Here is a 27,791-nt window from a genome sequence, read left to right on the forward strand (position 1 = left end):
AAGCTTAAGGAGGTATGTCTTTGAAACACGTGTTAACACAAATCTTTGGTGCACTCTCTCTGATTCAGAAGCCAAACACCATTATCAAATGCAAATAACGTAATGGACACTTGATTCTGCTAGTCCTCAGCTTCCCACTAACTTTAGCAGATGGCTAAAGTTAGCCATCTGGGCTAACTGGGGAGTTGGCTGCTCTGGGCCTAGCATACTTAAGACTGAAAAAAAGAGCTTAAAATTTGACCAGCAGTTATGAAACTGTGGCGAGTAACAAAAAACTCAGAGCTAACGAAATGAAGTTAACTGCCTTAGCATTATAGAAGAGTCCACTATTTTTGAAATACTCTGCCCTGTTGATGGGGTGAAGCAAAAACAGGACCAAAACGCCAGTAAGAGTACCGAACTGCAGGCTATATATCTATTAAATGGGCTCCGAATTACGGAAACGATGGGAACAAGGATCACAAGCAGTATGGGAAGGAACAACGTAATAAATAGTAGCAACACAAAGTCTTCTGATGGAGGTGGTTTTCCTCCAGATTTGAGCCCTGCCACAGTAACTCCAGCTTCTCTCAACATTCCCTGCATCTTCCTTCTTTTACCTGCATCTCCATTCAGTACCTTCGCCTCTCCTCCCTAAGCAACAGTTAGTGCATGCTGTGGTTGGTTCTCTACTCCCCTATCGGAGTCTAACACAAGGCCAACCAAAATATAGGTTTAAGACAAGGTGCAGATGTACTCAGCACAAGGTGAGTACAGGCGATAAGGTGCTTTGTGCGACCATTCCAGTCCAGTTAAAGGTGGCTCCAAGCAAGCATCTCCCAGCTGACTAATCTACAGACCTGCATTAGTGAAGGGCAGAGCATCTACCTTGCATGGAAACTAATGTAAGTATGTCAATGGCCAGATTAGAACCATTATTCAACCTGAATTAAATCTGTGCAAATAGCTTTTTGCTGAGGTCCAAGCTTTATTCCAGATTCAGTCTCTTTCTAAAAATAAGAGCTACCATTGTACAGGTGTCACCGCTGCTACCAGAAGAATCACTCCAGTCTTGCAGACAAAGTCATACTTTACTAGGTGTCCTTCACTAATTTATTTCAGAAAGGCAAGACAGTGACATTGATTATCTCCTCTAGAACATGCGCCTCAGAAGTGCACAAATAATACTATTAAGTAAAGTTATGGAGACACTGCACAGCACTTCAAAAGAAACAAGAAAGAGCCAACACTAACCTTGGGGATAAAAAACCCACTGTCCTACATCCGTGTGACATGCAGTTCCAACCACATGTGATATTTGCAGCTGGTACTGTTTCTGCAATATCAGCTTCCTCGTTTTCTCATGACTCCAAAAATTCCCATTTCCCAGAGTTTAATTCATTTCACTTGAAGGCTTCTTTGTCCAGCCAATGAAATTTGCTTTAGGATTTCATTCACTATCACTTCTACAACACAGGATCATACTAGTGTACAGTGCAATAAAATGGCACTTTGTAGTAGAGTAAAAGTTGATATTTACTTTTAAATAAAAAGTGGAATAGCCTGGAACTCAGAATGAAGCTTGAGATTCTGCTTTAACTAAAAGCAACCTCAATATTTTACACAAACATTTCTACCCAGTCCTCATACATCCTCAGTTTATGCTGTTCAAGTACAGCATTTGGCTTCAGCTCATTAAAAAACAATTTAAACTGTAACCTCCTACCTAAGCCTTGATTTTTTTTATTCTATTTTTTAATGACTTATCTTAAGTATTTAAACCCATGGATCAGATCATTAAAAAAAGTCCAGCTCTTGTCTTGATTATACACATAGGCTGCATTTATTCACAGGCTAAATGTAAAATATAAGTGGCAACACTGAAGAGAAAGTAGAGATACAGATAGAGTAGAGAAAGCTAGTCTTTGGCAAGTTACTTACCACAGATGCACCCCGGCCAGTTTGTGTACTACCAAGCCAAGGCATATTAATAGGTGTGCCAGGATTACTGTGAGTATAAGGAGTAGTTCCCTGAACATTTACCAGATCATCACGAGCATGTATAACTAAGAAATCATCAGCCCTATAAATGAAACAACATTACAAGTTAGATTGCAAGGAACAATATTAAGCACTGTGCTTTCTTACACTATGCATTTATGAAGAGTCAAGCTGCATTACTGGAAACATAGAAAGTATACCCTTTATTTTCTACTTCCATGTCATCATCAACCCAGGTATAGATTTGGGTAGCTAAAATCGCAGAAACATCTAATTCTTGAATGTCATGACTTGATGCAATGGCAATGCAGTTTCGATTTGCCTGAAAAAGTAACACAAACAAGAACAGTTACAAAAGGAATACTCAAAACGGTGCTTTTGGACTTGCTCTGGTTTTGGCAAAATTGTTCACAAAAACATACAGTTAATCAGTTTGCAAATACAAACGTTTTTGCCTAATCTATATATTTAGGCTAAACTTGATGTTTCCTTTTAAAAAGTTTGTTTCTATCTGGGATAGCAACATAAACAATTTGTATTTTAAATCTTCCCTCCCAAGCAGCTCTAGTTTCTCCATACTTGTCTCAGAGAACCAAGAGGTTACTACCCAGCATACTATACTACATTGCTTGCAACCACCTCCGCTCTTCTCATCCACTTCTTAATGCTTAAATGGTTAGACAAGAGAAGACCACTATTTCCCTGTTGTCTTGGATGGAGAAGGAAGGGGTGTGGGGGGGGTGGGGGGAACCACACACACACACACACTACTCTATATAAGCTTTAAGAAAAAAAAAAAAAAAAGTAGAGAGGCTCCCTCTCCCTCCCTTCCATCTATTGCACAATAATTAAAAAAATAGAACAGAACTGTGTGTCTTTAATAGGATAAATATGAAGTGCTTTAGAGAAAGAAACACTAAGAATTCAAGCTATCTCAGGACAGGTGGCAAAGGATATACCCATTCACAATGAAATTGCCACTTGTTTAACAGGAGAAAGTTAACACAATTAAGTTACCCTACCTCTTTATACTCACTTTATTGACTGCAAAAGCAGTAATGATGTCAGACTCTTTATGAATTATTCTTGCCTTTCCTCCTGGGTATCCCAGATCTGTTTCTATCTGTATTTAAAAAGTAAAGCATATTATAAATGTAACAAGTTTCTACGCAACATTTCCCCCCCCCCTCCCCGGGAAGTAGAGAGAACAGATACAACCATATTATTTCTCTCAATTTGAGGTATAAGAAATATGACAAATACGATCTGCAATTATCACGATAAAGGTTTCACATGTAATAATCTTGCTTCCCAGTGTCATGTTGAGATTACCTGAGAATACAGAAGACTTAATTTGTCCTAAGTCCCACTTACTGTGTCTGTTCTCATAGTTTTTCAGGAATACTGAAAACCAGTGAGGCTACACATAAAGTTGGGGGTGTTGATTAAAAAAAAAAAAAAAAAAAGTCTTGATCTATGCTTAGAAAAAAAAAAAAGTTTTGCTAAGTCTCTTCAAGTTGTTACCAAAACTTAATTTCACCACTAAAACTGATGAAATAGTCCAGAAGAAAGAACAGATAAGACCCTGAACAGGAAAATAAATTTGAGCTTTTTCCAATTCATCCACTCTTCACAATTGCATAAGTCTGCTAGGCTGCCCTGCACATTCCAGTATCACAAAACAATTAGCAGGTATTTTAAAAATTAACTTTTCACTATCGATTTTTGTTTTGTTACCCAATCTAATGTAGTATTTGACTTGTTTACCTTTTCTTATTTTAGAAAATAGAAAATTTTATTTTCAAAATGAATCCAGCCATACATCAGCACATTATTAAATTCTAAGCTGCATCTCCTAGCAGCACTGCAGTACTCCTATTCAAAATTAAAGAGCTCAGGATTTCAAGTATTACATTGACAGACTAGAGGAACTGTTGTAGATACAGAACAATTTTACAGTAAGAAGAGACCCTGCAAAACATAAAAGGCGATGTGAAAATTCAAATCACACAAATGTAAAATTTTGTACTTCCTCTAAAACACAAAGCATTATTCTAGAACTACCGTTTTCCAGCCTCTCCAACTCGATTTCTTCATTCTCTAGTCCTCAAAAGATTTACCTAAGGGTATTTTATTTGAACAACAGTAAGACAGTGCTGTCCAAAAAGCTGCTCACTGGCAAAATATATACAAATTGCAAACAATCTTTCAAGGTTTGGAAAAAGGCTGTAGCTGTTACATACAACAGAATGGAATACTCCTTTTTCAGGCCAAAACCAGAATTTACAAAACACGTGTTGATACCCTAGTAATCTTATGTCCTAGCTAAAACCGCATAAAACTGCGGTGACAGTCAGGTACAGAAAGTGATCTCTGATAATGCGGCGAATAAACCCTCAAGAAATAACGATTATTTTTTTTGCAGTCACTAATACTGTTCCATCATATATATGTGAACACAAAGTGGTTAATTATGTATTCTATTCTATTTCCAGAATAGAAAAATTTTAAAGACGTTGTACAGGCGAATTCATTGCCATGTCAAAACTAAGGCTCATTAAAGGTTTTAAATAGCAAACTAGTGCGATGCTAACAAGCAGCACTTTGACTTTAGACTATGATTATCCATCTTCACCGGGGGAGGGAGGGGGAGTGGGAAGAGATTTCTAGTCATTATACACACGTCAGAGCTCCTGTGCACCCCTTCCCATAATACTACTGCATTTTCCAGGCCACTTGGGCAAATCTCAGCCTGCACTCTGTGGCTGGAATAGCTATGGACTCTGATAATACTTACTGTGCTTACCTGGTTGTTTAGTCCAGCTTTCTAGAACATATTTAGTTTCAGATAGGCTCTCTATCAAGAGCAGTCTAACTCTTAAATGCTTGCAAGACTAAAGGTTTCAGTTTTTGTGATGCTGCCAAAAATTTTTAAGAGTTAATGCAAAGTCTAAACAATTTGAGCATAACTACTGTGTACCTTATTGACGATGGGCTCCTCCACCATAGGATTTTTCATGGCTTCATTGTGGTCCTCTAACGACTTCACCAAGAAAAGAACAACCACAAAACAACAAGAACAAAAAAAGATAAGACATAACATACAAGGAAATCCTTAACTACTTGTTATTTATCCCAATACAGAACAATTAAAACAGTAAGTTGGCATACACATGCACGTCACATACATATTTTGTTGTGTAGCAACAGTAATTCCCAAATTCCAAACTCTCTGTTGAGTGCAGAACACACTAATTTACATATTTTGTACTGTCAGATCTCTTGGAAAATAAGTGATCTCCACTGACATATTATCAGTAACAGCTGTAACCAAAATAAAGCTAACAAACCTATACTGTACAAGGCTGCTAGTGATCCTACTTAGAAACATAAAATATTGGAAAAATTCCAAAACACCTCTCCATATAGCATAGCAGCATGGCTGCATTAACATAAGACTATCAGAAATAGGGCATCTTCAAAGGATAAGGCAAAACGAACAGCTTCCTCTCAACTGCAACCTGCAGTGAACACAGGTAGCTTCAACACCCAAGCAAGCTAGTAGTCTAGCTGTGCCGGGACAGAGATGAGCTCATGCAGAGCTCCTTGCTGCCATGGCTTTACTAGTGATGAATACTCCTTTCTCCTACATGCTTAGTGTGTTCTGATCTGATCCTCTCTCCTCCATTTCTGCTGCGAGGTATTTTTTCTATGATACAAGTCATTCATTTGAATCATTGCCGCACTTACTGACCTGAAGCATACAGCCTAGAAATAATACAGCAACGGAGCAAAAATTAAACAGTAATCAAATCCTTCAGTAAGTTTTGGCATGCTGAGGTTAGATGATTAAAAACTGTAGAGTTTTAGACTGAAGAATTAAAATGAAAAATAAGAACGATTACAGGAGGAAGCTGGAAGTTTAGGGACATTCTCCATTTAAAGGCATTCTGTACATTGTACAGAATTAGGTATAAGTATAGCCAAGTTCAAAGTTTAGGTTATCGCCCTACCTTTCATCTAAAGATGAAATTTTTAGAAACCACTAATCCAAAGGAAAATTCTTTTGAATACTCTCAATCTTGCTAATGTGCTGTTCTGAGACTGTAAAGGTCACAACTGGACAAGCGTGGGATGTGGAAAGATAAGAAACAACTACGTGCAATTTTGCTGTGTTACACCGTGACGTGGTCAAACAACCCTGTACAAGTAGACCTGATCAACAAGACTGCTCAGTTTAAGGCTTGAAAGCAGCTTGATTGATCGGAGGACAAGTGGCAGAACTATGGGACAGAATTCCAGGGAACAGAAAAAGATACTGCACACTAATAAATCAGTCCAGGAGTAGCGGTTAAACAAAACAAACAAAAAATCCGAGCAGCTATAGAGGGGAAAAACAACAACATGCAGACCTAAACTTCAAAACATTTAACTGAGTCTGTGACCTGGAATATATCTAAAGGAGGCTACTGTTCCTGTAACTGTTGCATAACCATTTTCTTTTTAAAATTGAAATATAACATGATAGAAACCAGCGGGTAAACCTGGGATGGAGAGAATAAATACGGCAAAGATCAACTCCGATTTTTACAATTTTGACCAATTACGTTACAAATATTTTGATCTTTGAAATTCTAAGGTTTGCCATTCTTCTGAGGTAACTTCTATAATGATGTTAAGAAAGCTAAGTTTTTCAGGCGATCTACAATTCAGACACTGGTTATTTCAGTTTTCAGTGAAATAATGGGACAGAGATTTTCAATGAAAAATACTGTAGATACAGACACAGTCATAGACAAATTTATTATTCATTCATGCGCTAGAAAGCAAAAAAAAAAAAAAAAACACCCCAAAGGGGCAGGTTTCTTAAATAAAAGCTCACAGATTAAGTTGCAATAGTTCATATACTATACCAACCTCATTTAGGCATCGCTTCTTTGTAAAAATATTTCTGATAAAGGTTTCCTGGACTTCCTCCTGTTTAACCAAGTACTGCCAAAGCCGCTTCACAGATAGCGCAACATGACTGTTAGATCTACAGATCAGAGTTAAAATGAATATTTATATCATGCTTATACTTATAAGAGACTGCAATAATTTATATACTAACCAAACTAAGTCAGAAGAAATGCTAAGGCTGAACTATAGCTCTCTAAGCACTGGACAACATCTATCCACAAATATTCTAGCACCAGCTTCCCGGCAGACCTACAGATGAGAGGGGGAGCAAAGGGAAGGAAGAAAAGAATATCTTTATATCCTACCTTGAGACAGCTCAGAAAAAACTTCTTTCAGAGATTATTACACAAAAATAAGATTAGGCTACACATTATTTGTCTACCTTCAAAATAGATCATTTACATTCATCACTGATAAAAGCTCCTAATACAAGGACAATTAATGACAAGCACTTCCTATTAAGGAACAGATCATCAGCTGTGCAACATCTCTGAAACCACCATGACAAGCTAGAACACTGCAGAATCAGTTCAGAAATGACAGTAGCCTTTTTTTGGTGTGGTTTATTTTAATAAAGAGTAATATATAGGCAACAAATCTAAGTTGCTCCTCTAACGAAATCTAACAATAGCTCCTCAAAGCAGGCCCCAAAGCATCAAACCCTAAATCACCTGAAAAAATTGTAAAAATAATGCCATGCAGCAGATGCACGCCTCATAAAACCTAGACCACACCACAAATGTTAGGCTTTCCCTTTTTTATCCACTCAAGTTACGGGGCAGGGAGGAACGTGCGATAAGCCTAAGGTATTTTGCAACAAAAAGTTGGACTTTCCTGTTGGTTCTGCAACTATAGATGACAGCAAGATTAAAAAAACAGAAGTCTAAGAAAGTGACAATTGAAAGTTGAGCATACTTCTCTGACTGGAATATGCAGTTTTACGGATTCACAACTACACAACTACACAATCATAACAAATGGAAGACATTTCCCCCCCTCCCCCCTCGATTTTAGGAAAGGGTATCGATAAGAATCTAATTTTATTCCCTCCTAAGGGGGAACAATTATTTAATTCATTATTACTCATCCTTAACGACTATCTTTCCCAAGGCAAGCTTGGTTTTTGGGTTTTTTTTGCCAACCATAGTCATTCTTTACAGACACTCACAATCAGTTGGCTATGTTAAGCTTCAATTAAAAAAAAAAAATTAAGAACAAAGTTAGAAAATATTACCATTTTTCTTGGTCTTGCTTTGGACCAGATATGCGTGAATTCTGATGCGTATCCACAATTTACGAATGGGATTATTATAGCAAATCTAGAAAGTGGCATACGTAGTTATCAAAGTTCTGGTCTATTACCTGCACTGACAACATAATACGCAGGATATATAATAAAATACACTATAGTCAGTGTTGGCAGAAATCACACACACTCACCTGAAGGGAGTGTTTGCAGGCTCGAGTAAAGTTTTATGGCGAAGTAGCGCAGGACCAGCAGCTAACGCATCCTCAGAAGCATGAACTGAAATATAATGTTGAGGTGGACCTCCATATAGCTCAAGACGTCGCAGAAGGACCTGTTCCCAGCGCTGTAGTGTTTTCAGAACTGCATGGCATATTGGGGAACTAACTGGAAGCTCTAAAAAGACAAGCAAACAATTGAAAAACCCCTGCTTCTCCATTACAATCATCATGCAGATGATTCCACTGCTGAAGGCTGGATGGTACTTCCAACATCCCCGAATTTAAGCTTCATTCAAACCTCAACTTAATACTTGCAAGTATTAAGAGATGAACTGCTTTATGCTGCCGGAACTAGTTACAGGAGCAGCATTCTCCAAGGCTGACTGAAAACAACCACAGAATAGGAACGATGTACTTTGAACAACAGTGTTGTTGTATAGTTGTTGTTGTTGTTGTATAGTGCTCACTGAGAAATACATATTGTAAGCATTCTCGCATGCCTAAGAGACCTAAGGATAAACTAAGCGCACAAATAAAGTACTCGAGAACAAAGAGACTTCTGCTGTGACAACGGTATTTTGGATCCATTATCTGCTAACTGCTAGGCATTCCTTCACACCCAGTCTTTTAAACCACTCATCACATTAGCCCATCAACAGAATGATCAGAACAAATTAATCCCAAACCAGAGAAAAAGTTAGAATGTTTAAATTAAAAATAAAGCTAGAGCATTTTTATTACTCAACACATGACTGATTTTTAAACGTGGTTATTAAATACGAAAAGACAACTCTGCTGCTTATTACCTGAAAGATCATGTCCAGCCAAAGGGTAGAAAGTCTTCAAATTGTGAAGTACCAGCTGAACCATTGCCAGTCGCATCAGTGACCAACTAACAAGAAAGCACTGTGTCATTTACTAATAAGAAAATAAGTTTCTCATGTATTCACAATTAGGATTTTTTTTTTTTAAATCTTAAATCCTCATGTTGTAAACTGTTCAGGACTATGAGCAGTATTTTTAGACTATGGAAGACATTTTGAATGCAAGAGTCACTATATCACGTATCAGCAAAACAAGTAAAATATGAACTATAAATTACTAACCAAAAAGTCTAATGCACTTCTATGAAATGTCAAGTTAACTGCTGCATTATATCAAAACGAAATGGCCACAAATGCAAGTCCAACCACTGCAGAACACCTTGAATTCCAAGTCAGTTACCTGTATGAATTTGAATTAGAATGCTCTTGATTATGTGAATTTGACAGAAACACTTCTCCATCAATATCATCATCTTCATCACTTTCCTGACTCTCTTCTGAATCATATTCCACTCTACTTTGTGATGGAAGAAAAGGCTAAAAAAAGGACAATATTCCATGAGTATCTTCTATCCAATACTTACCAATATTTAGTGTTTTACATAAAAAATAAGTATATCATCTAACTCAATTTAGTAATATTTTGAGTTTGTACCTCATTAAAAGGTAAGTGTTCATGGACACAGCATACTTCAATAGCTTAACTGTTTTCTGAATTGCTCAAAATTCTAATGTCAAAAATGAAAGTTGTAACATTTTTCTAAGTCTTATTTTGCTTTACTTTCCCTTCAGACTTCATGTCTCTGTCTCCTTCTCCTGGTCCCTGAAAGGCTCAGGGAACTGAGGAACAAGAAAATCCTATCCCTTGACTGCAGAGCTCAGTATTTACAACAAGGGCACTATCACTGTCCCACTGTTTTATTCACTATTTGTGCTTTTTTTTTTTTGTCCTTGCTCCTAAAACACTGCCTACTTTTTTTTTTTTTGGTTGATATGGCTGATATGTCAGTATACCATATAGAAATGTGTCATTTAACTAGAAATAATGACATAGCTTTCTGGAGAGGAAAACATACATTTTCATATCTATACAAAATTCAGGACTGTATCTGTGCATCTTTCTTACTCATATTTGTAGTCTTAAGAAAAGGTGCTCTTAACACAGCAAGCCTTCTGCAGGAGTAGTACTTCACACATCACATTTGCAAGATCTGCCACTGCAGACTTCGCACAGAACAATGTAACTTGATTTCTAGTTAAGCATACAAGTTTATTTCACCCATCCCCATTCGACACTGATGATCAAAAGCTTCTCCCATTTCCTTTTTCATCTAAACAGCTGATCCGTTGTTGCCTGCATATTTGTACTCTTTAGCTGCAAAAAGGCAACTTTTTACATTGTTCATATCGTTATCTGAAATCAAATCGATTTCATAATACAGTTTTAAATAAAGTTGTTTCAAATACAGCAGCTACAGCCAATATTTTAGAAACCGTTGAAATATGAGTAATGACAAAAGTTAGCTTTTATCACACATCTTAATTTAAATACCTAGCATAAAGACTAAGTAGAAAAAAAATTACTATTCCAGAAGTGATAAAAAGGTGCTCCAAATGTTATAATAGCAAAAAATTACCTTTGCAATGAAATAATCCCAAATACTAAGCTCAGGAGGAATAAATTTTTCTCTGTAAGACGAAGATTCCTGGTCTACCAATGGCAATGAAGGTGACTGAGAATTCTCTTTTGAAGAGGTTTTTGATGAAAGTCTGAAACGCTTTTGCTGTTTCTCTCCATCATCTACAGAGGAAGAAACCAACAGTACAATATATTGCTTTGCGTTGCCAGCCCCCCTGCCCCCTTGCTTTTTTTTTTTTTTTTTTTTAAATAAAGAGATTCATGAGAGAAAGTAAGTGTCTTCCTCATCACAAGTTCTTCCTCCTTACATTCTCAGAATTTTAGCTTAACATTTCTATATGAAACAAACGTAAAGAAAATTAATCCTCAGATATGCAAAACTAACAACTAGAACTCAAAAAGGGGACAACCCCCAGAAAATATAATATATAGCAGTAGCATATGCACATAACTCCATTAAAAGCTTTCTTCTTGCAACATGGATGACATATCACAATTTAAATAACAATATCACAAAGAACTAGATTACTTAAATAAACCCTACCGAATGTTCATCTAAGCTGTTTTTTTAGGATAAGTCAACAGTCTTATCTTTCAAAATATGTAGTGCAAGTATTTAAGCTTACCATTCCTACTGCAAGTTTCTGCAAATGAAGATTTCCACCTGTTCTATAGTTGACCTGCTTCCAGAGGACCCCTTAACAGTTCGATCCTGATAAATCCACTTGTCCTAACAAAACTTCTCCAGCAAACATGAAAGGCCCCATTTTCACCATTACAATTAAAGATATGTCTTATCAAACTGAGAACTGCTATGACTAGTTTATTTGCAGTAACACCCTAGTTCCAAGGAGCTGAGGGTTCCCTCCTCCCTTAAGAGAGCCACTTTTTCCTACTGAATAAAGGCAAAGAGATTTCTTCCAACGCCATTCTCCAGGATGAGAGCACAAGGAAACTGTTTATCCAGACTATCAGAAAAATCTTAATGCAGTTGTTCTACAGCTACATGAACAAACAAGCTTTGTTTTGGAGCCTCTATTTTCCCTCTATCATTAGGGAAAAATAACGGCTTACTTCAGAGAGTAAGGAGGGGCTCACATAACCTTATCTGACGACCTGAAGTCATTCCTGCTCTTGCTGGCTGAACTCTACTCGAATAAAGTCTTTTTACCAGTAGAGAGGGAATGATGTGGGTTGCCACTGTCCTCGAGCAAAAAAGCAGTGCTCTGATTTTCCACAACACTTCAGTGGTGGAAAGGAAGAGGGAGAAAGGGAACCTGTTCCGAGATGTAACATAACAAGACGACCTTCGTCCTTCTTCAATTACAGGAAGAACAAACACACACACACACACCCTTGCATCCATTTCTTAATTGACAGTGAAATTGGCTCTTTATTTTCAAAGTCATAGATAGATATAATACATGAAGACTAATTACTATAGTGAAACAATTAAACGCAATCAAGGCTTAGATAAAACAAAGAAAGCTGAATTGTTAAGGTGAAAAAGAAGTCCTTCTAAACAGTCTCTATAAGAAAAAAATCCAAAATTTTCACCACCTATTTAATTGAGCACTGAACATTTAACTTTTTTCCTTAAGCACTTCAAAATCGTCACTTTAAGGCTATGCAACTAAGGTTCGAAAATTAGAATATCATCCAGAAGAACTATGAAACAAACCTGGACCGTGTTTTTCTTTTTGTAGTACAAAAAAGAGCTGGGGAGGAAGAGTCTAGGAAATCTTTCCATATAACAGTCGTTTCTTGTTCAAATAAGTGGCTTTTTCATTTTGTATACAGTAATAAGCAAACCAGGTGGCAAGTCGCAAAAGATCTCGTCTACATGCCTCTGCTAAGTAAAGGAGAGTGTGGGCTGCCTTACAGTTTAAATTTAACTGATGTAATAAAATAGCAGTAATAAATAGGCTCCAAGACAAGCAACCTGCAAGCTAAAAAAACGTAAGAACAGATAGAGCTGAGCCAGATTGGCTTTCAAGGATGAACACGAAGATCACAAACGCAAACGGCTGCTTTGTGTTCTAACCTTATTCCTTTCTGTTACCAAATGCCCACAAAAGCTTCCACTGAAGCTGCTGAAATTACTTTCTCCCGTTAATAATGCTGAGGATTACCAAAAGAGAGGCAGCAACCCTGTGTATGAGTGGAGGGAACTACTGCAAGTACTTCCTAGTTGTATTTTTTGTTTGCATGTCTTATCCGCAAGAGGTTTTTTAGTCTTGACAGATGCTTGAAAAACTATTTCCTTCTAAACTCTTCTGGGAACTCCAGTCACTTGAAAACAGAAGATCTAACACTCCGGACAAAAGAAAAAACAGAGCCAGTTTAAGAAGTTACACGCTACACTTACAACTTACATGCTCATAGCAGAAATGTCTCCCTGAGCCAACTGTGAACCCTGAGAAAAGCAGGATTTAAATCATTGTGGGCTTTTTTTTTTGTTTTGGTTTCAATAAGTTTGTCTTTTTATGCCTCACTGGCACATAAGAATGCTTTTATTATCATAATTTTTTTTTTTTTTTTTTAAAAAGGGGCACGATTTATTCCACAAATTCAGTGGTTGATTTTTTTGCATATTAATTTCCTGAACATAAAATTGTCTAAGAATTTTCAAAAACATTTTTGACCACAATTGGACCATTATAACTACAAACAGCTGAACTACAAAATAATTTCTGTAGAATGTAATAAAAGCTGGAGACATTATTTCATCTTGCGCCACCATCTAGAAATTACGATATCGGGATAGCCTGTTATGCTACTATACTGTAACATAGACTTTTCCCCCGCCATTAGGGAATATTATTTGGAATTCACTTACCTGTATTAAAAGCTGCAAATATAATAGCTGTAGCACAATGTTTTCTCCTTTTATTATTTAAAGTTCATCAGCTAACAAAGAGCATGCACATGCATTACTCTGTATGGAATTTTAGCAACTGCTTTAAAAAAAAAAACTCACTAGGCAGAAAAATAAGGAGCATGATTGCAGGTTGCAGACTGATAAGGTTGCATGATGCAGAAATAAGCAAGAATAGGTTTGCAAGTTGCTTTTCAGAGCAGAATTCAAAAACCAATGCCGTGCTTTGAAACCCTACTCTTCACGTTCTTTTTCAACTTTCATATTTTTAAGCATGTTACAGGCTAGGCATTGATAGATAACTCCATATTTAAGACAAATCAAAGTACAACTACCTAGACCTAGAGCGGTTTTGAAATACATATTACTGGTGCCTTCTTTGCATTCTAAAAATCTTTAAATAAATTTGCAAATTCATAAAAAAAACTAACACTGTCATTTAGGATTTCAGATAGATTTTTTCGCTTTCAAATTAATTTTCATGTATTTCTACTTAAAACTACTTCACCTATTTTGCATCCAAAGCATTCTCTTTAGTCTCATTAATTTCACATTTTTCTTTTAAGTATAGTATTATTTTCCAAGGAAAAAATGGAGTATTTCAGAAAAGAAAAATGCTTCCATTTCTACCAAGATCTAACACATGCAATGATGTTCCAAAGACAGGTTCGTTCACCTCACCTCCTTTCTGCCTCCCCAGGCAGACCAAAAAGACAGTTCTCTTTCAATTTCCCACAAAGTTAAAAAGCAAGTCAAAGCTACTGTGTCTTACTGAAGACGACGTGCATGCATTAAACTGACAACAGCCCAAAGAAACGCAAAATGCGAGCTTTCAGTTAAGAAATGTAAAATTATCAAGTCCTCCACTTACAAAATCATCATTCCAGACTGCAGCAGCAATAGAGAGCAGCCTTGCGGAAGCCCAAAACAAAGTGGAATATCAGAGATGTGACAGAGAACTAGAGACCAAGTCACATCTTGAATCACTGTAGTAAGCGCAAAGCCCTTTATAGATTGTTGCAATCCTTTCAGAAGCTATGAAGGGCAACGTGAACAGCCATCAAGTGAAAGCCTACACTGCTGGACTTTTTCAACTTTGCAGGCATACAAACTCTGAAAATCTCACCATATTTTGTTTATTTATGGACAACAGCCCTGATCTACATGGCTTCAGTCATCTGGCCAAAGTACCCAAATTTAATGAATAAGCACACTTGACAGTAGCAACCTGATGATATTCCATAGGATTACATTAGTCAAACTATACAAGACTACCACCTCCTTTGTTATATTTACCTACAATTTAATGAGCACTGATTCACTGAAAAACTGAAAGCAAGTGTACACTGAACACTCAGATGTTTTTGAAGATACAATATACATTGTGTGCATTCCAACACACTGTGAATGGAAACTTCTGAAAAAATTAAGAGATAAGCACAACAAAATACTTGGTGATGTATACAGACTTTCTTGACCTTTCCTGTTCTGAAAGATCTAAGGTTTCTTCTACCAAAATAACTCCTTCACTCACAGTGCAGACACTTTGAATCAAACATCCAATCTGTTTTTATGGTTGACTTAACCAAGAAAAAGACACAGTAATAGGGAGAAGACCTACTTCAATATAGAATAGGAAGGCCAGCCAAGTAATGAAGATTGCTCAATGCTCCAAAGTGCCATAAGAAGTCCAGCCTAACACTGAAGCCTGTAATTCTGAGCTGGAATTTAAGGTGAGTAATCTCAGATGCATGTCAAAATTCCAACTACTAATCATATCATAGGGAATTCTGCATTTAAAAGGAGCAGTCTGACATGGCTATTTGTAGTTCCTTCCACAAGCTGAAAGGCTTTAGAACTTGGGGAATCTGTCCTTTTATCTATTCCGAGATTAAGCCATTCCTGAAGAAAAAGTTTAAGTGAGGACGCTTTTTACTATTGCTGGTGAAACTGATTATCAGTATCTGGTCTGAAATAGCAAGCTTCTACTTTGACAAGGGTTAGAAGCACGACAAACGCAGGTTGTTTTTTGTTTCTCTTTTTTCCTTTTAAATAGTGAAACTTGACGAAATTTTCCTCACAGCAGCACATCAAGCAGAGAAGTGCGAGTTTTGAGGTTCTGTTTCTTCTTTATACTTCCTTAAATAAACCTCGACCAACCAAACAATGATTTCATCTTTTGCTTAGGCACTCTGCTACGCTAAGGCAGACATTCATAAAATCTGTAATAGTAACATGTTCTGTTGAAAGTCATGAGTAAGTTTGTGGAAAACTAGGGAAAGCTACAAATCAATCCAGAAGATCCAAGGAAAAACATACAAGCATAAGACTGACAGCAGGTCTGCATGGTCTGTGGACAAGTTTTATCAGTACATCCAAATTATTAAGGCTTTTCCTTCTCAAAACCTCTGGCATGTTAGGCAAAAGTCAGCACAATAAGAGATGGAGTTCATCATTTTTCCCTACAGAACTACACCTCTAGCACTAATTAAGAATAAAAATGATATTAAAACTTTTTTAATTGTTTGAGAAGTTAGGACATCGGGGAGAAAATGCAGGACAGGGATACCTGCTTGAAACACCCGTCAAATTGTTTCACCCAAACTAACACCCTCTGCTCCCCAGGTCAAGATGTGGGTTCACTTCCCAGCTTTCACTATACACAGATGGAGGATAAAAGAATAACGTAAGCTTGCCTAGGCTTTCAATAGGATTCAAAGTATTCAATGCAAACGGTGCTATGCATACCGGAAGCAGAACATTTCTCATCATCGTTCCTTACTTTGTATAGACGACTAGTACACCGGACGTTCTTTAAAGACATGTTATATATCTGAAATCCAAAATGACTACTCAAAGTACATAATGCATACTGCAAAACACTCAGTTTTTTGAAATACGTTTTGCAGGTCATTTATTCTTGCAGCATGGAATAATTGAGTATATGAAATGAAACTATGGATTTCTAACTGTTAAAGTAAAATTCAAACTCATCCTTAAGAAACATCTCTCTGTAGACTTAAGTTACACGTTTTTCCTCAGGCTGTTCTGAAGAGAAACTATATGGGAAATAGACAAGATCTTCCAAAAATCATGACCAACAATAGGGTTATTTTTCAGAAGCTAATTTCCTCTTTGAAAATACAGTATGTCCACAAACTTAAGAGATTAATAAGAACACAAATTCTCATGTTAACCCACAGTTTGTCATAACTATTTACTGCAACTGCAAAAACAAGAAACGTGGCTGAGAAGTTTAACACATGCACCTCTGATGCAGCTCTGACACTATGTTTTGTCTCATCTTTACTATGAGACAAACAAGAAAACAACAGTTTTTCATACAAATTAACTACTAATAGAGGTCAAAATTTACAAGACCATCAAGACCTACTTTTTAGTTCCTGTTTTCCTGGGGTTTTTTTGTCTACAAATAAAAATTGAAAAACAAGGACCATATTTAATTACAAGAAATTCAAATTATGTATCAGGAAGTTGATTGTTCAAGTTACCCAAAGCAGGGGGCAGAGGGAAACGACACAATCCAAATGTTAACTTTGCTGGCCAGCAGCGTATATAACCCTGTATCTCTTAAAATAAGTTCAAAATTTACAGAGCTCAACATCCACATTCAGGCTAAGCTGCTAAAAAAAAAATCACCTAAACATCAAAGGGGATATCCAATGTAGTGACAGGTTGTTTCTTGGAGGATCATGCTTTTTTGGAAGCTGCATTGCTTTATAAAAACTCAGGCCAAAGTCTTATTTATGAACAAAGAACTGAGCTTTAAGGGTAAGTCCTTCCAGTGGCTGCAGGTCTATTCTACCAAGTGCTATTAGTGCTTAGGAAGGATATCACTAGTGCTCTGGGTCATCTGGCTGAGGAGCAGACAATTTTCCGTGATGCTACTGATGAAACTTGAACTTTAAGGAAGTTCTTCTAATGACTCAGATGACTGGAAAAAAAAATCCACCTAGTGCAATACTGAACACATACCTTACTGCCACAAATAGTGGAGAGATGGCTATTCTTCAGAATATATTAGCTGTTAATACGAAGCAACTGATGGCTCAGCTGAGTAACTCTGCAAGAAACATCACCGCCGTGAACTTCTATGTCACTTAGGCTCTTCAGGAAACCTAAACTGATTCTGGTTTAATGTTATTTCTATTTCTGAATAGAAACAAAATTTGGGGAGCAGATGAAAAGATAGCAGGGTTAGCAGAACCCCTTTGTGAAGCCAGCTGGAAAGAGTGAGGAAAACAAACAGTATATTGTCAAACTCGTGGTTATCGCAAACAGGAAGCACACAATACTCCAGAAGACAGAAGTGAAGAAATATAGAAGAGCAGATCATCTTATTCAGCTTGCCCAATCACTTACAAGTATAATTCCTGAACTAGGAGTCAGTTTCCAGTAACACTACCATGTGGAGACACATGAGTAGCAGAGAGAAACAGAGTCCATCCTCCAAGGACTTGTATTCCTTTCTTCCTGCTGAGGGGTTTAAAGAAGGGCAGTGATTGACTCAGAATTTTTGGTCTGGCACCAAATGGTTGCCTTAAAAACAACAATGGAGCAGCTGGAAATCTTAGCCTCATTCTTCAGTGAGCACAAAAAGAACCTGGAAACTAAAGGGTAGGATTCTTCTCACTCATGCTTTTTCCAAGAATAAGAGCACACAGAAGAGGAGGCCCAGGACAAAATATTTTCAGAGAATCTTCCGGCAAAGAGCTAGCACCTTCAGCCTCATGGTTTGTAGGTAACAATAGCCATGACAATTGCAAGAACCAGCAAACAAGTTGTATTACATGTTAGCTTAGCACATGTAGGCCAGAAAGGGAGAGGAGGAGGTTCCAGCAGCTAACACACCAGGCATGTTCAGTTCTTCAGACAACGAAGAAGAAACATACAACAAAAATAAACTTAGCGCCCACACCAAAACTTAAGTTCTGATGACCAGGTAGCACACACTGCATTAAAAATTGTCTGGAACAGTATTAGACCCTGGTATTGAGATTCCTCAACCAGCACCTCCCGCCCCCAGGAGAAGGTACCACTGGAGACAATGGTACCTTAAACTCAGATCCTTAACGTTAAGTGAAGAGAGAGCGCCCAGACAGGCCTGGCATGACGGGAACCAGCTGGAGACCGCTGCTGATCCCAAAGAAGCAGATGTATCAGGCTCTACTTTTAGCAGACCTTGCGAGATAAAAGGTATTAAAAACTCTGAGTTCTTTTAGGTTGGTTTTTTGGGGTGTTTTTTAACTGGGTTGGATGAGATAGGAGCCTTAACAAAGGCAAAGGAAGGAGAGAAACGGCACGTGAGACACCTTAGGATTACCAGATCCCAGTGCAGAATGAGAGTAGAAATAAGTTCTCTGCCAAACCCTTCAGACTCACTGTTCTAAGCTAAACGAAAGCGTGCAGGGACAAGGACCAATAAGCAGGGCTGAAAGAGAGTACCCAGGCCTTTCGCTTTTAGTGCGGGACTTGCATGACTGGAGAATTGTAATGTTTACGATAATAGAGATCCTTACCATTAAAAATTTTTTGCTTTGGATCTGCTTTTGGGAGTGAAAATATTTCACAAAAATCTGAAAATAAAAACTAAAGAAGTTTCTGGTTACACATAACATAAAATGGGAAAGCTATAGTCTACAGATTATAAGGACAGAACGTGTCATAGCTGACCGGACCAAGCAACTTAGTGTCCAGTCCATTCCTGGGCCTTTGAGAGAGCAAAATGACAGCGACAGTAACGACACAAAATTACAGTCGATTTTAATCTGACTCCTCGGCTTCACTGAGGCTCTATTTTTCTAATGCATTTTTTCTTCAATATTTAAAGCAATTTGAAAAGATTTTTCCTCCAAAATCTGCACTAGGTAAACAAATCACAGAGGTTGGAAGTGACACGGGGAGGTCACTGGTGCAACCCCCTGCTCAAAGTTACTTAGATTTATTAGATAAGGCTGCTCAAGGCCTGGCCTATTTAAGGATTCAGCTCCCAGTACGGAGATTCCACAACTACTTTGGGCCCCTCTACTGCTCTTTGATTGCCTCTACAAAATAGTATTAGAAAAGGTCCTTTCTTTCCTTAAATTCTCAGTCTCAGTTCCTGACTTTTCAGTAATATGGTTTCACTAAATCTGCAATCAGACAATCAGAGCCGGTTTCCAAGAAAAATATACAGTAGACAGGCCTTTAATAACCTTCAGAGTTATCTTTCTGCATAAAAAAAACCACAATTGATTATCTCATTATTTTAAAAAGCTAGCAACAACGTTAACACACCTTAGTACATCGTTACAAACACCTAACACACCAAGAGAAAAAGCCAGTTATGCCTTCAAACAAACCCAATATGGCAAGTAGTTACTTTAACAAAAGGATATTGAGAAATATTTATCCAATGCCATAGTGAAAACAGTGAGATCTAGAACACAGCTCACTTTTGACTAGAGTACTATTTTAAAAATATTTTTCTAAACGTCTGACCAAATCAGTATTTAACCAGATCAGACTCTAGTTTTCTCTCGAATGCAAGGTTCTTAGGTCAGTTTATGTATCTACTTCACATATGATATATGAAGTCACCGTAGTTTAAGCAGATTCACGCTTATAAAGCCTTCCTTTTTTAAAATTAGATATTTACAGGATAGCTGCTCTATGTTTTATAGAAACCCAACTAAATTACAAAATAGGAACTTGGATCAAAAAGAAAAGCATTACATAAGTCATTCTGGACCTCAGGATAATTTATCATTATCTGAATTTAAAACATGAAGAGTTATTTGCTTTTCTAAAGGGTTCTCACACTATTAAAATAGCAGTAACATGACTTTTTTTTTTTTCAGTCTAGAGCAAAACACTTAGAAATCCACATGCATAATAATGCTTATATTCACAAAGCAAAACAAGCAGCTCTCCAAAGATGCGAAATACTTCTGATCTTTCCAAACCATGGTTAAAGTAATTTTGTATTTTATATTTGAAACTGGTTTCAAATGAAGTACTACATTAGCGCCATTGTTTTTAAAAGGTCCCATTCAACTGCCTCTGTGTTTACATAACATTGCTTTATATTTTGATGTCATGGCTTGCAAACAGAAGTTTTTCTCTCTTTCTACATATGCAAAAATCACACATGGCAAACTGCATGTAGAGGCCTAATACTAAATCTAGTGTCTTGCCTGAAGACTTGGTAGGACTATGAGTACTGAAGGCAGTAAGGGATTTGGAAAACCCCACACATTCCATCGAGAACACTACTACCTGATGCGGGCTAGGCATTGGGAAGTGCCTACCTGCCAAAGAAAGAAAACATACTGTATTTGTAAAAAGGGAATATTCCTGTTAGGACAGAACTGGAAAGCTTTAAAATAAACATAAAAACTATAGCAGTACTGAAAACGTGCTAGTTAAGATTAAGTTAGCCCCCCACATTACAGCAGTTGTACTACTTTGAAACTTTATTCCAATATCGTTCACTTGTTTTAGATTCTTTTCTATAGAATACCTAACGTCAATGATTTTAAATCCTTTTTTTTCCTTCGGAGATCTGAAAGTATACTGGATTCTTACTGAACACAAACTGTTCCAAGCAGTTTTTCTTATGCTTTCAGCAGTCAAATTATTTTCTAAAAAAGCTAAGAGTTTAATATAAATAAAAGAACTAACCAGTTTTTGTCTTTAATTGCACCTGTCCTCTGCTGCGAGTATGAGCTCCTCCTCCAAAGACAGCAGACCACATTTTGTCGTTAAGTGGATGAGCCATAATTCTATACAACTCATTGCTGGAATGTGTTGCTAGGCCATGGATGAACAGACTAAGATAGATTGCAGTTAGAATTTCACATAGTAAAACTGTGAGACCCGGCTGGGCTTCTTCACCAGCAGAATTCAAGAGACGTATTAGAGCTGTTATACCTAACATGGGGGAAAGGGGAAGAAAGAAAAACAAACACTCCCTTGATTATATGATCTCATTGGTATTTTGAGCGACAACCTATATCAGTTACTACACTCCTGCATAGAAAAAAAATTGTCGTTTCAGAGGAAACTGGAAACTCCACAAGAAAGCGAAATTTTGCTTATATTTAGCAGTTTATTATAGCTTTTTGTCTTCATATATTAGACTAACAGCTAATGAGATGCTTCAGAAATTTTCAAGAACAAATGAAAAAAATCACAGAAGAGCACTCAAATTTTGGGATATATCTTGAAACAAGACTGCCAGTTTAACTTGTGCTGAGACACTGTGATACAACAAGTAAGTCTACTAATATTAATCTTCCTTCCCATGTGTCTCAGACCTACTCTTTGCTGGCTCCTTAATTCTTTTAGGAAAGGCTTAGCTCTTTATTCTCTAAGTTTAATACAGTGCTCCATGATTTATTTAATACATTGCATACAATTCTTGCACTTTATATAAAAATATTAATTTCCCTATGGTCTTACTATGGTATGGTCTGGACTCTTACAGCAGATGCAGACAGCTACATTTTCCTTAAGAGGAAAAAAACAAAGCAACTATGAATACCTGGCCACTGAGCAGGTGATGTATTGGGAGTCACTGTTTCATCTAAGCTTGTCGTTCTTACAGAATGACGATGAGTTAGAAGCAATGTCTGATACACTGTTCCAGTGAACTGATTTGCTTGTAATGAGCTGTGAAATAAAGAACTATGATGACATATTTATTTAAAAAAAAAAAAAGTATAATTGCTCAAGTGATAGCCCTTGGTAGATGCAGGCAAACTTAAGTACTGACTTTTGGTGCACTACAAATTATGGCATTACTATAGCGAAACAGAATCTTGACCTTTCTCTAACGTTTGCTTTTAATAAATCTTTACCTGTAGCTGTGGCCATCACAAAGACATTGGTAGATGCAAGCAGAGAGTGATGCTGCTAAGGTATGCATTACATATATCTGGAAGACAAAGTTTAATAGAAAAGATTACACTTCAAACTGAACAGCCATTAGTATCAAAGTACTTGAATATATAATACAAATTTGTAACTGCAGAACAAACACTGAATACAGAAGAGATAACAAGCGCTTATGGAAAAAGTCACTGACGCAGTATTCTTCTCATCAGAACTCTTCTCACTTAATTCCACTTACTTTGCACTGAAAGAGACAGGGGAAGCACTCACCCATCCCTCCAACCCATAATCACAGCTCAGCTCTACCTGTGGCATTCTTTAGTCCAGAGACAGCAACATCTTAAACCACTACACTCACAACAGTCATTAAGTGATTGTACTCCTAGAGAGTATTGACATGCCGGCTCAGAATACAAAGGCTTTACTTCAGAATGAAGCCCGTAAAGCAGCCTGGTTTTGAACAACTCTTGCTGCACCTCAACAACAGACACACACACACGATTTACTTAGTATACACTGAACACCACTATTTTTGTCATAGCTGATGTGTTTTACGTATCACAAAATATACTTACGTGAAGAGCTAGAGAGCCTGTTGATCACAAGTTTCAGTTAAAAATTAAGTTTAATATAAATATATACATTTGTTTGTTCCCTCTGAAATGAAGCACCAGACTAGTAACTGAGCAGCAATCGATCTTTTGGGACTCTCTAGAAATCCCCAGTAAAAGTTAACTGGATCTGGGACCTAACACATTCAAAACTTCAGAACATACTCAACCTAAAGCTTTAAGTTTAGTTTTCAGTCCCAGATTAACTACAGGAGAAACCTTATGCAAACTTAAAAAAAAAGACTTCATTGTATGAGCGCATACATTGTTTCACAGAAACAATGCAGACCTCTCTGCACTCTGCAGACCATCAGTTTTTGTATTTCAAATCTATCAATTTTACTTAGGTCTAAGAGAAAAAATACAGAACTTATTGTTAATATAACAAAAATAGTGTTCGTATTGCCATAAAAGGCAAAAGTGACACTGACAGCGTAGCACAATATGTTTTCCATAACAGGTGTCATCCCGGAAAAATATCCGATCACGAGTGTGGCCAGTCTACTTCAGCTTGTAGGATCGACGCTCAGCACCTCAAGAACGGGTAATAATTTTTCACTGGTCACTGTTTTAGCCCATATTACAAAGAAATATTTGTTACAAAGTTTTATTACTTGTCACAGACAGGCACACGAGGAAGTTTTCATGCCGTCAAAAAACATTCATCACTAAGCAAACTGGATAATAACCACACACACAAAAAAGCAAATGACTACAACAAGAAAACACACCTTGTTGTTCTGAGCGTCTGGATGAGGTGGCGAGTCAAGGTTTATTACGGCATGTAATATATCATGAGTTAAGTTACCAAGATGTAGCAGTGGATTAGCCACCACTGTTTTGGCACTAGCTGTGCAAGCAAATAGGAGAGGTATGGAGCTTTGCTCTGGTGAAGGGCTGGGAGGAGTCTGTACTGACTGTTCCTATAAACAAACAGAAGAAAAATGTGATAGTACAGCTTCTTAAAAAGAAACTTTAAAAGTGGGGGAGGGGTTTCTAGAAAAATCATAAAGTATCAGATTATTATAAAACAGGTATACACTATAATAGAATTATTCATTTCCAAATAACACAAAACATTCAACAATCTTGAATTGTTGAAACCTGAAGCAAACACAAATTACCCCCCACCCCCCACATACCTGCTGAGATTCCTGCAACAGCAGAATTAGTTCCATTCTGACAGATGCCAAGCCTCCACCATGAGAGCCATGAAGTATGCAGTAACTAAGAAACATTCTTAGGAGTGACTGGTATTTCAGGAGCCACTGACGTCTTCTCTGAAAGTTTTCTTTCTGTAGCATGTTTTTTTGCTGGTCAGGTAAGTCTTCAGCATTTTCATTTAATGCAACTTCCTCTGGCATCACAGCAATACCTGACTGTATCTCTTCCACTTCAGCACTGTATTCACAGGTTTTCTGAAGAGCTACCACTTCTCTTTCAAGCCACTGATAAAGCTGATACCTTAGCTTCCCACCATCTACCTCATAACCAGTGGATAGTGTACGAAGCTCTACAGTAAGAATTTTCAGGCATGCTCTGAATTTCAGCTGCGCTGAAATTATATCTTCTGATGCACTTAAAACATCTTTCTCATCAACTGCACTAAAAGATCCTGTGTAGCTAGAACTTATTTCATCTAATTTTTCACTTTCCTTCAAAGGCTTTAACTCTTTCATTACCAGGGAAGAATCTTCACTCTCATCATCTTTATCACTGTCCCACTGTAGTTCCAAAGGCTCATCTTGGAATACCAGACTTGGTTGGCTCCAGTCAAACGAAAGAGCTGAACTTGAATGCTTTCCTGATGAACAATCTGAAGAGGACCCCAGACCGTTCAACACTGGTTGTGACCAGTCAACAGCTGAAGATCGGTCTTTCATTTCCAACCCTTTAACTGGAGAAGATGGTGAAGAGTCTTTACTAGTATCCATTAAACTAGGGGATCTACAGAATGGCTTTGAACTCTTAACTACTTTCGGCATCTTTGATAATACCTCTAAAGCCAACATAGGACAACCAGCTTTTAAGTGAGCATATGCAGTAGTGAAAAACAGTCGTCTTTCCCCCAGGTTGATTTTATCAGCTAATCCATTTTCTACTGTTAGACAAACGTGCGTGGAAGATGCATCAGAAGAGCCAAAATGACGTCTCAACAAGAGAGGATGTGTTCTTAAGTAGTTATAGAAGTTAAACACTGCAGGGTTACAATTGGATGAGCCTTCTCCTTCCCCTGAAAAGATATTGCATCATGAGGAAAATCTACAATTCTGTATGAAATAATCCATCTACAAAGTTTTATCTTCATCAGAACGCTATTAAATCTTAACATCCATTTTACTGTCAACTTAACTGCTGTCCCCTTTAAATACTCTTAGAAGGAAAAGAAAAAAGAGTAAAAAAAAAAAAGACATAAGACCTAAACACCACTAAAAGAAAGAACAAATTTCAGGAGCTTGAACGGGAGCATGCAAGACCCATAATTTGGGAAAAACTATCGCTTCATTTCCTTGCAGTCAGACTAGTTCTGCTGCAGTCAAAGGAGACTGTGCTCTTATTCAGAGTTTAGATTTCTAAAGTCTTCATCGCCAAGTCACTGTATGATAAGATATTACATCATACTAAAATCTTCTGCCTCAGAAAATGATATTTTCTAAGTTTTAGATGAGTCTTTCTTAATTCATCTCTTAACAAATGCCACTCAGTACAACTGGGAAATCCGTAACATACATACAAGTTAATATCTGAATTATGTACAGCAAAGGAAGCGTGCAGCAATGTAGCACCTATGGATTTTGCTTTCATGCCCAAAACAAGTCTAGAAAACTAGGTACCATCTTATTCTGATATTTTACACATGGATGGTCAGAGAAGTCATTGGAAAGCTTCAGCACAGGATGATTCACAGAGCTTTCTAAGAGTCTGGGCTAGCTGAGATACACCCTTTTGTTTGTTGTCTGCAGTTATGACACAACTAACTACATATAATACAAAGACATGCATGAAATAAGAGCAACTATTAAGAAAGAAAACAAAGCAAAACCCCACAAACAAGTTATTGGGCTGATTAAAGAAAAATTAGTAGCACTTAACATTTTTTTTTTTTTTTTTTTTTTTTTTACACAGGAGGAAGTGACCAAGGTGAAAATAACTGAACAGCATCACACTAAACCTCAAAATAATCTTTTCTATGGCAGTGTATGATTCTGGTCAACTCTTCCTGATGACTAAAAACTACAAAATAGTATGTTTCCTAGGCTCTGCTGCATAACTACGCAGTCAAAAACTTTTCTTAGATTGTTACAGAGTCTGATTAAGTTAATTAGTCTCTTAAGTTCCTGCAGGAGAAATAGCTGAAGAGCTACACCCCTGCAGGGTCATTCTCATTATACTGATATTCACATATTTAAAGGATAAATGAAGTACCCATTCATGCTACACAGGATAATCACACACACACACACACAAATCATTTAATACAAAGACCACATACATTGCTACAATAAGCTGTTCACTAGCAACAGTGAACAACTGTGCAGTACAGAGTCATACTTAGACTATACTTTACAATAACATTACCTAAATGCATTCAGTTACAAATTAACCCAACAGCCAAAGTATTTATATTCTTACCACCTTCATCTCCAACAGAATGTTTAATTAAAGTGTCAAGAGCTTTGCTATAATCTTCCAAAATCCAGTAAGCCATACTTCGTAGAAAAGGATCACAGTGCATATTTCCTGAGCTATCTTTTCCAGGAGACACACTTCCCAAAATTCTCTTCTGTAGTACAGATTTGTAAGTACTAGACACTTCAAACTCTGACTCATAAAGTCTTGATATTACAAGAGCCAATTGAATATCATTCAGTTTTTCAAGGCAGACCTAAATGAAAATAAATATATTAACAAAACCCAATATTACAAGTCCATAAAAATCAGCAGGAATTACGCATGACAGCAATCACCAACTGTTATGTGCAAGATCTGAGTTACAATTTTTCCTCTTAAGTCTGACATGACACTGGATCTTTGAAACCAAAGGGTTCAGTAAATCATTGTCAATGTGCACGGGCCACTTCCTGAAACTATGCTCTGATCAAGAAGCTTTCAAAACAATTTCTTCATTATCACACAGCAGAATTCCCTCCCAATTGTTATAGCCTTTTAAGGAGACCCAGGAAATACTTTTCCTGTGAACGGATTTTGGGAGCCAACACACAGCACTGTCAAAGAACCTTCGTTTTCAGATCTGGACCTCCTAATGCAAATTACGCTGCTTTCAGATGTGACAGGTCACAGTTTGATAGCCCGCTTGATTTTATTATGGAGAAGTGAATCACAGAACTTTTTGGTAACACTAAAGTGAGAGCTAAAACAGAAACAATAAGCAAACATCAAGGATTTGTATTTGCCATTAACATAAGGGAGGGGAGGGAGAGGAAGAGACAGCACAAACAAACTGGAAACTTCGAAAGTCATACTAGTTCAAACTGAAAGGTTTCTCACACAGTTCAGTCACTTTCAATACATTTTGA

General features: G+C 37.2%; 1 protein-coding gene across 7 annotated transcripts in view; it reads right to left on the reverse strand.

Moving 5' to 3' along the window:
* LOC104150536 (dmX-like protein 1) overlaps positions 1 to 27,791 on the reverse strand; it is a 79,932-nt gene that overhangs the window by 10,884 nt on the left and 41,257 nt on the right. For 5 of the 7 annotated variants that reach the window (XR_011137698.1, XM_068927108.1, XM_068927111.1 and 2 more), the window contains 16 exons: positions 26,887 to 27,139; positions 24,396 to 25,486; positions 23,985 to 24,176; positions 22,609 to 22,685; positions 22,293 to 22,420; positions 21,431 to 21,679; positions 20,944 to 21,057; positions 10,868 to 11,031; positions 9,631 to 9,767; positions 9,213 to 9,298; positions 8,380 to 8,581; positions 6,898 to 7,015; positions 4,961 to 5,023; positions 3,017 to 3,103; positions 2,181 to 2,302; positions 1,921 to 2,062 (listed from right to left, as the gene is read on the reverse strand). Coding sequence is in view for 6 of the 7 variants with exons in the window: in XM_068927108.1 (XP_068783209.1) it covers positions 1,921 to 2,062; positions 2,181 to 2,302; positions 3,017 to 3,103; positions 4,961 to 5,023; positions 6,898 to 7,015; positions 8,380 to 8,581; positions 9,213 to 9,298; positions 9,631 to 9,767; positions 10,868 to 11,031; positions 20,944 to 21,057; positions 21,431 to 21,679; positions 22,293 to 22,420; positions 22,609 to 22,685; positions 23,985 to 24,176; positions 24,396 to 25,486; positions 26,887 to 27,139 (3,225 nt within the window). In the remaining variant the exon portion in view is untranslated. The remainder of the gene's footprint in view (positions 1 to 1,920; positions 2,063 to 2,180; positions 2,303 to 3,016; positions 3,104 to 4,960; positions 5,024 to 6,897; positions 7,016 to 8,379; positions 8,582 to 9,212; positions 9,299 to 9,630; positions 9,768 to 10,867; positions 11,032 to 20,943; positions 21,058 to 21,430; positions 21,680 to 22,292; positions 22,421 to 22,608; positions 22,686 to 23,984; positions 24,177 to 24,395; positions 25,487 to 26,886; positions 27,140 to 27,791) is intronic. The other 2 variants (XM_068927110.1, XM_068927109.1) reach the window with 1 other exon arrangement.

The sequence above is a fragment of the Struthio camelus genome, chromosome Z (assembly GCF_040807025.1).
Source record: "Struthio camelus isolate bStrCam1 chromosome Z, bStrCam1.hap1, whole genome shotgun sequence".
In the NCBI taxonomy this organism is placed as follows: Eukaryota; Metazoa; Chordata; class Aves; order Struthioniformes; family Struthionidae; genus Struthio; species Struthio camelus.